At 45.4% G+C, this 14,688-nt stretch overlaps 1 protein-coding gene across 1 annotated transcript in view; it reads right to left on the bottom strand.

Moving 5' to 3' along the window:
* Positions 1-6,720, bottom strand: part of CADM3 (cell adhesion molecule 3) — a 251,125-nt gene extending 244,405 nt beyond the window's left edge. Inside the window, exon 1 of the mRNA XM_075844879.1 lies at positions 6,182-6,720. Coding sequence (XP_075700994.1) covers positions 6,182-6,251 — 70 coding nt within the window. The 5' untranslated portion in view covers positions 6,252-6,720. The remainder of the gene's footprint in view (positions 1-6,181) is intronic.
* Between the last annotated feature and the right edge of the window lie 7,968 nt (positions 6,721-14,688).

Genomic DNA, 14,688 nt, shown 5'->3' with positions numbered 1-14,688 from the left:
GAGAGTCGGGACACAGTAGATAAGTAGTAATAACAGATCTCAGGTAGCAGAAAAACCTAAATTTTTCCTTCTATTAGGTGGCATAATGGGAGGTCCATGGCCAATGGGGCAAATCTGTACCCGCTGTGTGACTTCCCGCAGACCCTCAAAGGCCACAGACTTGCCGCTGGTTTCTCCCTTCAGCCCGGAATAAAGGTCTTTAGATATAAGGAGGCCTTGTCTTAAACACAATGCGTAATGTATCCTGCAGGTCAGGCAGAAACATTTCATTGTACATCTGCAATGCCGACCCTGAATAATTAATACAAATATTAAAATAGAGCTGAAGTAATCAGATTTACAGTAAACAGCGAAGCATCACAAGCCGCACGTCTTCCGCAAAGGACGGATTTGCTGCAAAATGGAAAGTAAGTGACTTTGCTGCATTAACCCGGCGAACTGCGTAAAATGAATTTATCGCACATATGTGGCGGCTTTATCCTTTTTTTATTCCTGCGCCGGCTTTCATGTAGAAAAACCCAACTTCACATCTTCTAATGCGATTACGGATGGAATATTCCGAGGTGACGATTCGGATTCTCAGCTTCTCTAGTTCAGGAACTTCAGCTAATTACTGCATCCGGGAGATGGATGGCGCTTATTACATGTGTAAATTTTTACGACATGCTTACCGACTGAATAAATCAAATGGATGCAAGGGTAGCGGTAATAAAATTCCTCTGATAACGGCGTTTGTCTGAGCCATGGCGTGTATAAATTCTGCATATTTATCAGTACTTTCATTACCCTAATTAACCCTTTTAATACAGCAAGGGAGAGGCAAGACGACCCTAGGAGTCACATGACGGATCGGCTCTGAGCCGATGTTTTATGATCGGGTGAACAATCCCGGAAGGAAATTTACGTAAAACAAAACGTAATAATGTTAAACGGTTAACTTGTGAGGAGATAATGGGAGAAATGGATTAAATCCATGATAAGTGCGCTACCACTGAGAGGTTAACAAGATCTGAAGGAAAGTAAAATCTGCGGCTGATGAGTTATAAGAGGCAAGATCCATCGATGCGGAGCTCGTCTTTTCGGACTTTCCAATATATGACAGGGTTTAATAGGACAATACAGGCTTAAAGGGGTTCTCTGCATTGGACAATCCCTACTGGTTAGCAGGGTTACTTCACAGGAAGATTATCACAATGTGTCCCCCTTATAAGATCCGAAGCGATCGGCTGTAATCTATGGATAAACCTGGCAATAAATGTTTGATTTCTCTGCAGCGCCACCACAGGGGAAATAAAGCATTACACAGTGTTCATTCATATCGATGTGTTGTCTGTGTAATACAGAACAGGATAGGTTCTAAATGCTCTTTTTAACAACTTTCCACCTTGAGAAGAGTTTAATATCCTTCTTACAGTATAGTTTCTACATTATAGCAGCTTGTGGCTGTTATCTCCATCATGAAATGTATCAGCTGTATGTTAAAGGCATTTCCAGGACTGTAATATTCATGGCTTATCCTTAGGTCCTCCGCCAATCACCTGCTTGAAGTGGTCGTAGTAGTTTTTGTGTCCCCGTCATTGTTTATCCAGGCACAGCGCCGCACATTTGGTTGTGGCTATGCCTGGTACTGCAGCTCACAGCATCTCAGTCCTATTCAGGTGAATGGGACTGAGCTACAGTGCCAGGCACAGCCACAACTATGTGTACGGTGCTGTGCTTGGATAAAGAGCGAGGGGGATGGCGCTCTCAGGTGCCACTTCATGCAGCTGATCAGCGGGGGCTGCTGGGAGCCAGCTGAAAAATGTGAGTAGAAAATGTGAAATCCATGTATAAATCTGCAAGAGTATGGTGTGGATTTCATTGCAGCAAATGCGCTCTGTGTGGACATACCCTTATAGGTAAGCCCATACATAGTAAAACAATGAGTGACAGGTTTACTATGGACCTTCTGACATAAACTATAATGAGTACAAACATACGTTCACATGTATGTAGTGAGCGTGCATACTCTATGTGTGTGTGTATGTATGTAGTGAGCGTACATACTCTGTGTGTGTGTGTGTGAATGTATGTAGTGAGCGTACATACTCTGTGTGTGTGTGTGTGAATGTATGTAGTGAGCGTACATACTCTGTGTGTGTGAATGTATGTAGTGAGCGTACATACTCTGTGTGTGTGAATGTATGTAGTGAGCGTACATACTCTGTGTGTGTGAATGTATGTAGCGAGCGTGCATATTCTATGTATGTGTGACTATATGTAGTAAGCGTACATATTCCATGTATGTAGCGAGCGTACATATTCTATGTATGTGTAAATGTATGTAGTGAGAGTACGTACTCTATGTATGTGTGAATGTAGGTAGTGAGAGTACATATTCTATGTATGTGTGAATGAAGGTAGTGAGAGTACATATTCTATGTATGTGTGAATGCAGGTAGTGAGAGTACGTACTCTATGTATGTGTGACTGTATGTAGTGAGCGTGCATATTCTATGTATGTGTGAATGTATGTAGTGAGAGTACGTACTCTATGTATGTGTGACTGTATGTAGTGAGCGTACATATTCTATGTATGTGTGAATGTATGTAGCGAGCGTACATATTCTATGTATGTGTGACTATGTAGTGAGCGGACATATTCTATGTATGTGTGAATGTATGTAGTGAGCGTACATATTATATGTATGTGTGAATGTATGTAGTGTGCATACATATTCTATGTATGTGTGACTTATGTAGTGAGCATACATATTATATGTATGTGTGAATGTACAGATGTAGCCGTCTTTACCTTGACTTTTAACGCATTAAATAAACAGTGGCTAGATCCCTTAAATTGACTTTTTGAATTACTTTTCAATGGCTTTTGTTGAGTCAAGTTTAAGATGGCTACATCTGTATGTGTGAATGTATGTAGTGAGGGTACATACTCTATGTATGTGTGAATGTATGTAGTGTTTGTACATTTTCTATGTATGTGTGACTGTATGTAGTGAGCGTACATATTCTATGTATGTGTGAATGTATGTAGTGAGTGTAAATATTCCATTCATGTGTAACTGTATGTTGTGAGCATATATATGTATGGGCATATACTGTAGGTAACTGCTCACGTAGGTCTGCATGTATGGAGTGAGTATGAAGTGACTATGCATTTGTATAGATGTATGTATGGAGAGTATGTACTGTAATGACCATATATATATGTGTACACATATGTATGTAGCAAGCATGCACTCATTTTATGTTAATGTTGTGCCCTGTATTGTGGGCACGAGGTAGTAATATTATAAAAGTTTGCTATGGGGCCAAATATTTTTTTGTTTTGCCTCTGCTCCCGACGTCACCTGTGCCTGTCCCTGGTAGATCAATATAACGTTTGAAGATTGATATCAGAAGATTAAAAAGAGTCAATATATTATTTCATAGTGAGCTATACAATGAAGTCGGATGCCCCTAGCAAAATCACAATCAGACCTCACCTATGGGTATAGGCCTTGGATATGCAAACTCCAGAGCCATGATGGTAAAATAGCTACTTCCATAGCCAACAAAATAGCCACACAGATCCTTACTAGTATGACGTGGCATCTAAAGTTGGAAGACAGCCATCCAGGAGTTGCCTTGAGCTAGAGAAGTTACCGCAATATGCTACCAAGGCGTAGTGGCGCGCCAAATTGTCACGGGAGGGTCAACCTAAATCAACAAGAAACTTCAACAGCCGACCTAATATTGGGTTAACAAAGATATTTGGCCAATATTTGGACCATCAAATGCAACGGGAAGAGCTAATAAGTCAATAAGTGTACCCCTCCAGTCACCCCATAGTAAATCGCAAACTGGAATTACCTACAAGGATTGACCTCAGATACCTAGAGATTTTCTTGGAGGAAACTCCATTGAGGGGATATGACCATAGCTCTCCATGACCCACTGTGGACATATCCAAGGTACGTCATTCATAGACTATGCCCATGTGGATGAGGCAGGTAAATATACAAAACCATAGAGCCCAGTAAAAAAATTCCAGTATATTCATCTCACACTCTCGTGAGGTCCATGATCTTATGAAGAAAGTGCCGGAGTTTGGGCATGAACCTCCCTGGTCCTCAGTATATTACAACATTACATTTATGTAATTGCCAGGCTGTCAGTCTGGTACCAAGTCCTGACAGGAGACAGGTTGGAAAGTGAATTTCAAGGCGGCAGTAAATTGTGTATCACAATAGTTCCCGTAGAATGGGAGAGATCTCTCTCAGGGTTCAGCGAGAACCAGACAGGCGTACGATAACGGAGGGATAGGGCGTTAACCCCCTCCACTGCCAATTCGGAAAGTTACTGGCGGTACCACCTGTATACTGTGGTATAAAAATAAATACCATGACGTGGTCTATATGACGTCCTGGGAGACTTGACTACATATAATCCATTACATAGACATAGATACATGTAACACAACCTTCCGGTCCCCCTAGGACACAGCGTAATGGCTTCCATGTACGTTGTACTCAGAGATTTCCCATTGGAGCAACCCTCATGTATTACTCCTGTCACTGATAATACCGATTTAGCTAATCCCACCACTCAATGACAAGACGTCCATTAATCTCTCCGGCATTGAGTACCGCCATCACAAAAAGTCGGCAGTGTTGAGTCTGTACCAGTCAAGGTATAACACCATCGTAGAGAAGACCTCCGACACCTCACCAGGTACCATGTATATCACCACACCTGACTTCTCCCGTAACAAGGGCGGGTGTTTGCCCTATCAGCTTGGTGACAATTGTTTATATATGATCGTCGGGGGTCAGAGAAAATGAGATGAGTTATCATAAAAGCGATTACCGAAGCGAAGTCTACGTATGTTCATAACCCCCAGATGTTGGAGAAATTCGTACCATACAATAACATTGTATACTGAGACCCGACATTCTATAATATCGGCGCTGTCCCCCTCCGAGCCCGAGAGCTTGAACTCTAATCCACGGTCATCAACATCTCCATTATGTATCAATGTAGGCAGATACTGGTATCATTCGTTAAATTGAACTGCCAGGTAATGAAATGGTTAACCCCCCCCCCACCTCATTATTTACACGCTCAGAATGAGTTCTTACAGGAAATCCTATTCTCGTTACTGTTTACGTTATTCGCTGACCCTATTAGCCCAGCAAAAAAAATGCAGAAATTCCCAGAGCCCCGTGAAGAGGAATGTGGCATTAGCAACGCAACGGCTCCGACCGAGCTCAAAAATGAACACGACATAAGAGTTTTTGTAAATCTGCCCCGCTAATTATCCCGGCGTGCGTCCCGTGTGGAGCATTTCGAATATTTCCAATGTCCACTGCAAAGTTCTCCGCCTCCCTATCCCTGCGATTCACAATAACCAAAAACCGCCGTTAACTGAAAGGGTTAAATTATGCAGCCGGCAACAATGCCACATGAATTAATCAAGAGCAAACGCGTCCGGGAATGACGTTTGCGTGTAGTAGATTGCAAGCTCTTGGGATCAGACCCCCATCCTACAATAGCCTTTACCTCTATACACTGTTTTAATGGAGGCTGTCATGCTGTATCGCAGCGCGAGCAGGATTTATTGTCTCTCTGCAACCACAAGCCTGTAAAGTACAGGTGGCAATTTGTTCTATATACCAGGAGAGGGTGTGTTTGCATACATTAAGAGGTCCTCTGCGCTACCTCCAGCCCCGTCCCCCACCCCCGTCAAGTCAAACCCAAACATCTCCTGCACAATTATATATTATGATCCAGCATTTTAGTGGTTAACACCGTCTACCCAACGGTAACCCTAATCTACTGTGCTGGGGCTGGAGGTCCTCTTCTTATTTTTGGTCAAAAAAACGCAAAAGCCAGGACATAAACATACCTATCAATACATACATATAAATATATAGTGTCGAAATATATGTAGGTGTTGATTGATACAGTGCAGATGGATACAGACATTATATACTGTATATACATACGTGTATATATATATATATATATATATATATAGACGTATCTATGCTACTGAGAAGCCAAATGGAAGACAAGACGTTCTGGAGATGTCCCATCCATATAGTCGCCGACTATACATATATATCTACACAACATAAACACATCGGTGGAGTCCCAGGACCTCAGTGGACAATACGGTTGATTATCGGGGGGTACTTACGGTCATATTCGGACACATTAGCCCCCGTGAAACCAGCCAGGGTCAGGAGCAGGATGGCTGCAAGATACATGACGGTCAAATGGCAAATAAACCTTTCCGGTATGATCCCGTTCCTCTCCGCAATGATAAAGTGTCTTGGTTTATTTTCTTCGCCTGTGCCAGGAGGGACAGATTAGAAGATGAGGATCGGCCAGGATCTCCTGACTGCGTTATATAAAAATAAAAAATAAAATCACAAAAGGAACTGCGATAATTCCAACCGGGCTTGAGAACGGAGAGGGGAGAGGGATTCTCCCCTATTAGGATCACAGCTGAACTAGTGTCAGGCAAGATATGATGCAGCAGTAGAGGGAATTAAATAGGGTACCAGGAATGGACCATGAGAGGCGGGCGAGCGGGGGAGAGGATGGAAAGGATGCAGACTCTGCAAATGCTCGGGATTGTGTGCAGCTGCCCAGAGCTACAGTGCATAGCCACCGAGCTGGGCTTCTCCAATCTGCCTCCCTCTCCCCTCTCGTATGGGGAATTGTGGTGCGTTCTGCTCTGATCCCCTTGAGATGTGGAGGGGAGGGGGAAGAGCGGGGGGGGGGGGAGTGAATGTACAGGGAGGGGGGTGTTTTTCTCTCTCTCTATGGGTAGAAAGTGGATCAGATGTAATTCTGTGCTGGTAACAGCTGTGCAGGCGTCACACTGTATATACATGTATGTAGTCCCTGCGGGGAAGCGTATATATATGTATCATCTCTGTCAGCAGTGACATTGATCATAATGGGGGATTGTACTAAAATACAATGATGCAAACTAAAGGTCAGATATTCAGTATAGAAAAAAAAAAGAGCCGTATATAGTGAAATTAATTTAATCCGGCAACAATGGGGTCAGTGCTGGATTATCAGATGTTCTGGAGTATCAGACACTCAAGGAAGGTCATAGCTAAGGATAGAGGACAGAGAAGAAATGTTAACACAAAATCTGCTAAACACATACACAAACACACACCCATCATACACACATACCCATCATACACACATACCCATCATACACACATACTCATCATACACACATACCCATCATACACACACAACCATCATAAACACACACCCATCATACACACATACCCATCATACACACATACCCATCATACACACATACTCATCATACACACATACCCATCATACACACATACCCATCATACACACACCCATCATACAGACACAACCATCATAAACACACACCCATCATACACACATACCCATCATACACACATACCCATCATACACACATACTCATCATACACACATACCCATCATACACACACAACCATCATAAACACACACCCATCATACACACATACCCATCATACACACATACCCATCATACACACATACTCATCATACACACATACCCATCATACACACACAACCATCATAAACACACACCCATCATACACACATACCCATCATACACACATACCCATCATACACACATACTCATCATACACACATACCCATCATACACACACAACCATCATAAACACACACCCATCATACACATACCCATCATACACACACCCAACATACACACATACCCATCATACACACACACCCATCATACACACATACCCATCATACACACATACTCATCATACACACATACCCATCATACACACACAACCATCATAAACACACACCCATCATACACACATACCCATCATACACACATACCCATCATAAACACACACCCAACATACACACATACCAATCATACACGCACACCCATCATACCCACACACCCATTATACACACATACCCATCATACACACACACATCATACACACACACACACACACACACACACATCATACACACATACCCATCATACACACACATCATGGACACACACACACATCATACACACACATCATACACACACCCATCATACACACACACCCATCATACACACATACCCATCATACACACAACCATCATACACACACATCATACACACACAACCAACATACACACACATTGTACACATACCCATGATACACACACATCATGGACACACACCCATCATACACACACCCATCATACACACAAACATCATACACACACACATCATACACACACATCATACCCACACATCATACACACACCCATCATACAAACACACACCCATCATACAAGCACATCATACACACACCCATCATACACACACCCATCATACACACACACACACATCATACACACACACAAATCATACACCCCCCCATCATAGACACACACACACACCATACACACACCCCCATAATACACACACACCCATCATACACACCCAACATACACACATCCGTCATAAACACACACATTTTACACACACCTATTATACACACACACACACCCATCAAATACACACACCCATCATACACATACACACCCATCATATACAAACACCCATCATACACACACACCCATAATACACACACACCCATCATACACACACCCATCATACACACACCCATCATACACACATACCCATCATACACACACACCCATCATACACACATATCCATCATACACAAACACACACCCATCATACACACATCATACAGACAACCATCATACACACACCGATCATACACACACATGATACACACACCCATCATACACACACCCAACATACACACACCCCCATCATACATACACACCCATCATACACACACACCCATCATACACACACACCCATCATACACACACACCCATCATACACACACCCATCATACACACACCCATCATACACACACCCATCATACAGACAACCATCATACAGACAACCATCATACACACACATCATACACACACCAATCATACACACACATCATACACACACCCATCATACACGCACATCATACACACACCCATCATACACACACACACCCATCAAACACAAACCCATCATACACACACCCCCATCATACATACACACACACACCATACACACACCCCCATACTACACACACACCCATCATACACACCCAACATACACACATCCATCATAAACACACACATTATACACACACCTATCATACACACACACCCATCATAAACACACACATCATACACACACACATTATACACATACACACCCATCATACACACACACCCATCATACACACACACACCCATCATACACACACCCATCATACACACATACCCATCATACACAAACACCCATCATACACACACCCATCATCTACACATACCCATCATACACACATATCCATCATACACACACACACACACACACACACACACACCCATCATACACACATCATACAGACAACCATCATACACACACACATCATACACACACCGATCATACACACACATCATACACACACCCATCATACAAACACACACCCATCATACACGCACATCATACACACACCCATCATACACACACACCCATCAAACACAAACCCATCATACACATACACTCATCATACACACACATCATACACACACCCAACATACACACACATCATACACACACAACAATCATACACACACACCACTATCATACATACACACACACACACCATACACACACCCCCATAATACACACACACCCATCAAACACACACACACCCATCATAAACACACACATCACACACACACACACACCCATCATACATACACACCCATCATACACAAACACCCATCATACACACACACCCACCCATCATACACACACCCATCATACACACATACCCATCATACACACACACACACCCATCATACACACATATCCATCATACACACACACTCCCATCATACACACATCATACAGACAACCATCATACACACACCGATCATACACACACATGATACACACACCCATCATACACACACCCAACATACACACACATCATACACACACACCAATCATACACACACACCCATCATACACACACACACACCATACACACACACACACACACCATAATAAACACACACACCCATCATACACACCCAACATACACATATCCGTCATAATCACACACATTATACACACACCTATCATACACACACCCATCAAACACCCATCATAAACACACACATCATACACATACACACCCATCATACACACAAACCCATCATACACACACACCCATCATACACACACACCCATCATACACACATACCCATCATACACACACACCCATCATACACACACCCATTATACACACACACCCATCATACACACGCCCATCTATAATGTCCGTGACTGCGGGCTGTCAGCTCCAACATCCTCCTGACAGCCGCAGCCATGATTCGGCCCCAGCCTCTTCCTCAGGAGACGCCAGCGCTCGCGTCCACTCATCTCTGCCGGATCCCATAGGGTGCGCGCGCATGCTCGTGCCCGCTCTTAAAGGGGCCTCCTGGACGAACTTTGACCCGTGAGTACGATGGACTATAAGAGGGGTCCAGCCCCCTAGTTCTATGCCTGAGCGTTGTTGTGTTCCCTATAGTTTGTCTATATGATTGCCTCCTAGTGTATTCCCTGTTCCAGTCCCTGTCCCTGTACCTATACCTGTTTCCAGTTCCTGTTCCTAGCAATCCATACCTTCCTGGTCTAGCACCGAGCTGTGCCAAAGTCATGCCATGCTGCATCCACGTCTGACCTGCTTCACCTCGCCTGACGTCCGCCTGCTACCTAAGTCCCAGCCGAGCCTGCCTTGCTACTATCTGAGCTGCCACAGGTACCTATACGAACTATAGACTCCCACCTGCGCCCTGTTGGCCAGCTGCCTTACCGCCAAGGCGGTACAGCCCAGCGGGTCCACAGACCCTTAGTGACAGTACGCTCAGGCCATGGACCGCGCTGGTCGATTCAAGACTATGACGACGTCACAGGAGATGCAAGTGGATATGGTGGACCTCCGGTCTCGACAGGACGAACTCCTCCAGGCATTGAACATTCTTGCACGACGGCAGGAGGCACAAGCAGCTGTTCCTCCTACTACACCTCCTGGCAATGTGGATCCTCAGTCTACTCCTCTTGGCAGTATTGACCCACTTGTTTCTTTGCCACTTCCTGACCGCTATGATGGAGAAGCAAGTAACTGTCATGGTTTTCTTAATCAATGCCAGATCCACTTCAGCCTGTATGCTAGGAAATTTTTGTCTGATGGTGCCAGGGTCGCTTTCATCATTTCTCTCCTCACGGTAATGGCTCTTGCATGGGCGAACCCTATGTGGGAGAGACAAGGACCAGAGACCAGTGACTTCCCTGCCTTCCTCCGGACATTTTGCATGGTGTTTGAGGAGCCTGGATAGGTCTCATCTGCAGCGGCCTCTTTGATTAACCTATGCCAAGGAGACACCTTCGTGAGCGAGTACGCCATCCACTTCCGCACCCTGGCGGGAGAGCTCTTATGGAACAATGAGGCTCTTGTGGCTGCATTCTGACATGGACCATCTTCCAGAAATAAAGACGAACTTGCCGCCCGGGATCTGCCGTCTACCCTGGATGACCTCGTCCTTCTGTCCGCCCGGATTGATATACGGAGCCGTGAACGCCTCCAAGAGGTTCAACGGGAGGGAGCCCTTCCTAGTCTGGCCCCTACATTGCAGCAACCCCTGCTGTCCTCCGATGTTGAAGAAGTCGATAATAACGGACCAGTATAAGTTATCTACCCAAGAGAGGCAACGCAGATGCACATCTGGACTTTATTGCGGTGGCCATCTGGTGCGCCTGTGCTCCCAAAAAACCCAAAACCTAGGGTTACTTGGAGTGACGACCTTGGGTAAAGATGGACTTCCATCTAAATTGTCCATACCTGTGACCATAGTGTCCAGCGAGAAAACGCATCAGGTCTCTGCATATCTGGACTCTGGATCCGCTGCTAATTTCATCCGCAGAGATCTGGTGGACCTTCTGCAATTGCCCACCACCCCTCTGGAGAGCCCGTTGACAGTTGCTTCAGTAAATGGACTACCTCTGCCAGATCCTGTTATAGCTGTGACCAAGCCGCTGAGGCTCCAAGTGGGAGCTCTTCACTACGAACTTCTGTTGTTCTATGTCCTGCCCAAAGCTGTTAACCCTGTGTTGCTGGGCCTGCCTTGGCTCTGACTACATGCCAAAGTTCTGGACTGGAATTCTGGAGAGGTTCTCCAGTGGGGCCCTGAGTGTCAAGGTCGTTGCCTGGTGCAGATTCGTTCGGCTCAGTCTTTGCTGCCTCGGTCATTGGCAGGATTGCCGGGTCATTTTGCTGCCTTTTCGGACATCTTCAGCAAGAGGGAGGCAGAGACACTGCCCCCACATCGGGCGTATGACTGCCCTATTGAACTGATTCCTGGTGCATCCCTTCCCTGTGGTAGGGTATATCCTCTCCCCTTGCCAGAGACTCTGTCCATGTCCGCCTATGTGAAAGAGAACTTAGAAAAGGGCTTCATACGAAAGTCTTCCTCTCCGGCAGGAGCCTGGTTCTTCTTCGTCAAAAAGAAAGATGGCTCTCTTCGTCCTTGCATCAACTACCATGGTTTCAACCAGATCACGGTGAAGAATAAATATTTGTTGCCACTGATCTCCAAACTGTTTGATCGTATACGTGGTGCAAATTTTTTTTCTGAACTAGGCCTGCGTGGGGCTTACAACCTAGTTCGGATTCGCCAGGGTGATAAATGGAAGACTGCATTTAACACCCATGATGGACACTATGAGTATCTAGTAATGCCCTTCGGCCTGTGTAACTCTCCCGCGGTCTTCCAGGAGTTGTGAATGACATTTTCTGTGACCTCCTCTATGTTTGTGTTGTAGTCTACCTTGATGACATCTTGATTTTCTCCCCAGATCCTATGACGCACCAGAGACATGTCCATCGGGTTCTGCTACGGTTAAGGGAGAATCGTCTGTACGCCAAGTTGGAGAAGTGCGTATTTGACAAGGATGCTCTACCCTTCCTGGGCTACATCGTCTCGAATCGAGGTCTCGAGATGGATCCTGAGAAGGTAAAGTCTGTCCTGGAGTGGCGACGTCCTCAAGGCTTGAGGGCCATACAGCGCTTTTTGGGATTTGCTAAATTTTACAGGCAGTTTATTCCGAAATTCTCCTCACTGACTTCTCCCATCTCTAACCTTACTAAGAAGGGTATGAACACCAAGGTGTGGACTCCCGAGGCAGAGTCCGCATTCAATAGCCTGAAGAGTACCTTCACGTCAGCCTCTATCCTCCATCATCCGGATGTCTCCCTGCAGTTCCCGTTGGAGGTGGATGCATCCTCTGTCGGTACTGGTGCACTCCTGTTCTAGAGAGGTCCCAAGGGCAAGTGAAGGATATGTGGATAATTTTCCAAGCTCTTCTCTTCCGCAGATTGCAACTACTCGATTGGAGATCGGGAGTTACTGGCCATCAAATTGGCTCTGGAGGAGTGGAGACATCTACTAGAGGGCACAGCTCATCCGATCTTGATTTTTACAGACCACAAGAATCTGACCTACCTCCAGACGGCCCAACAGCTGAACCCTCGACAGGCCAGGTGGTCACTGTTCTTTGCAAGGTTTCAGTTCAGCTTCATTATCGCCCGGCCGACAATAATGTGAGGGCCGATGCCTTGTCCAGGTCTTTCGACATAGAAGACACCATTGAGAGTCCACAGAACATTATCGATCCATCTTGCATTGTCTCGGTCAATCCCCTGCAAATTGGGGACATTCCTCCAGGGAGGACTTTTGTGCGCCTGGCTGATCGTGGAAGAATCCCCCGCTGAGGACACTACTCTAGACTGGCAGGTCACGCGGGGTTACGTAAGACCCGGGATTTGATTGCTCGTCATTTCTGGTGGCCCACTCTGCCCAAGGATATTGAGGACTTAGTTTCTTCCTGTGCTGTATGTGCAGCCAACAAAGTCATCCACTCCAAACCTGCTGGTCTGCTCCAGCCATTGCCTGTGCACAATGCTCCCTGGCAGCATATAGCGATGGACTTTATCATGGACCTGCCTCTCTCTGCTGCATGCAGTGCTGTCTGGGTGGTGGTGGACCGATTTTCGAAGATGGCCCACTTCGTTCCTTTGACCAGTCTTACTTCTGCTCCTCAGTTGGCCAAGTTATTTATCCAAAACATCTTCCGCCTGCATTGCTTGTCGCAGCATATTGTGTCTTATCAGGGGTTCAGTTTACCTCAAGGTTCTGGAGAGCCCTCTGCGGACTTCTTGGCGTGAAGTTGGACTTTTCTTCTGCCTACCATCCTCAGTCTAATAGTCAGGTCGAGAGGACCAACCAGATTTTGGAGAACTACCTACACCACTTCATCTCCAAGCAGCATGATGACTGGGTGCAGCTGCTCCCATGGGCGGAGTTCTCCTACAATAATCACACCAGCGAGTCTACTAGGAATACACCATTCTGCATTGTCTACGCCCAGCACCTACGAATTCCTCTCCTGGTGCCTGATACTTGCGAGGTAGCTGCAGATGATTCCACTTTTAGAGACTTTTTGCAGAT

This window comes from Rhinoderma darwinii, chromosome 12, assembly GCF_050947455.1.
Source record: "Rhinoderma darwinii isolate aRhiDar2 chromosome 12, aRhiDar2.hap1, whole genome shotgun sequence".
NCBI lineage: Eukaryota > Metazoa > Chordata > Amphibia > Anura > Rhinodermatidae > Rhinoderma > Rhinoderma darwinii.
The sequence above is the reverse complement of the archived record's forward strand: the minus strand, read 5'-3'. Positions and strand labels throughout refer to the sequence as shown.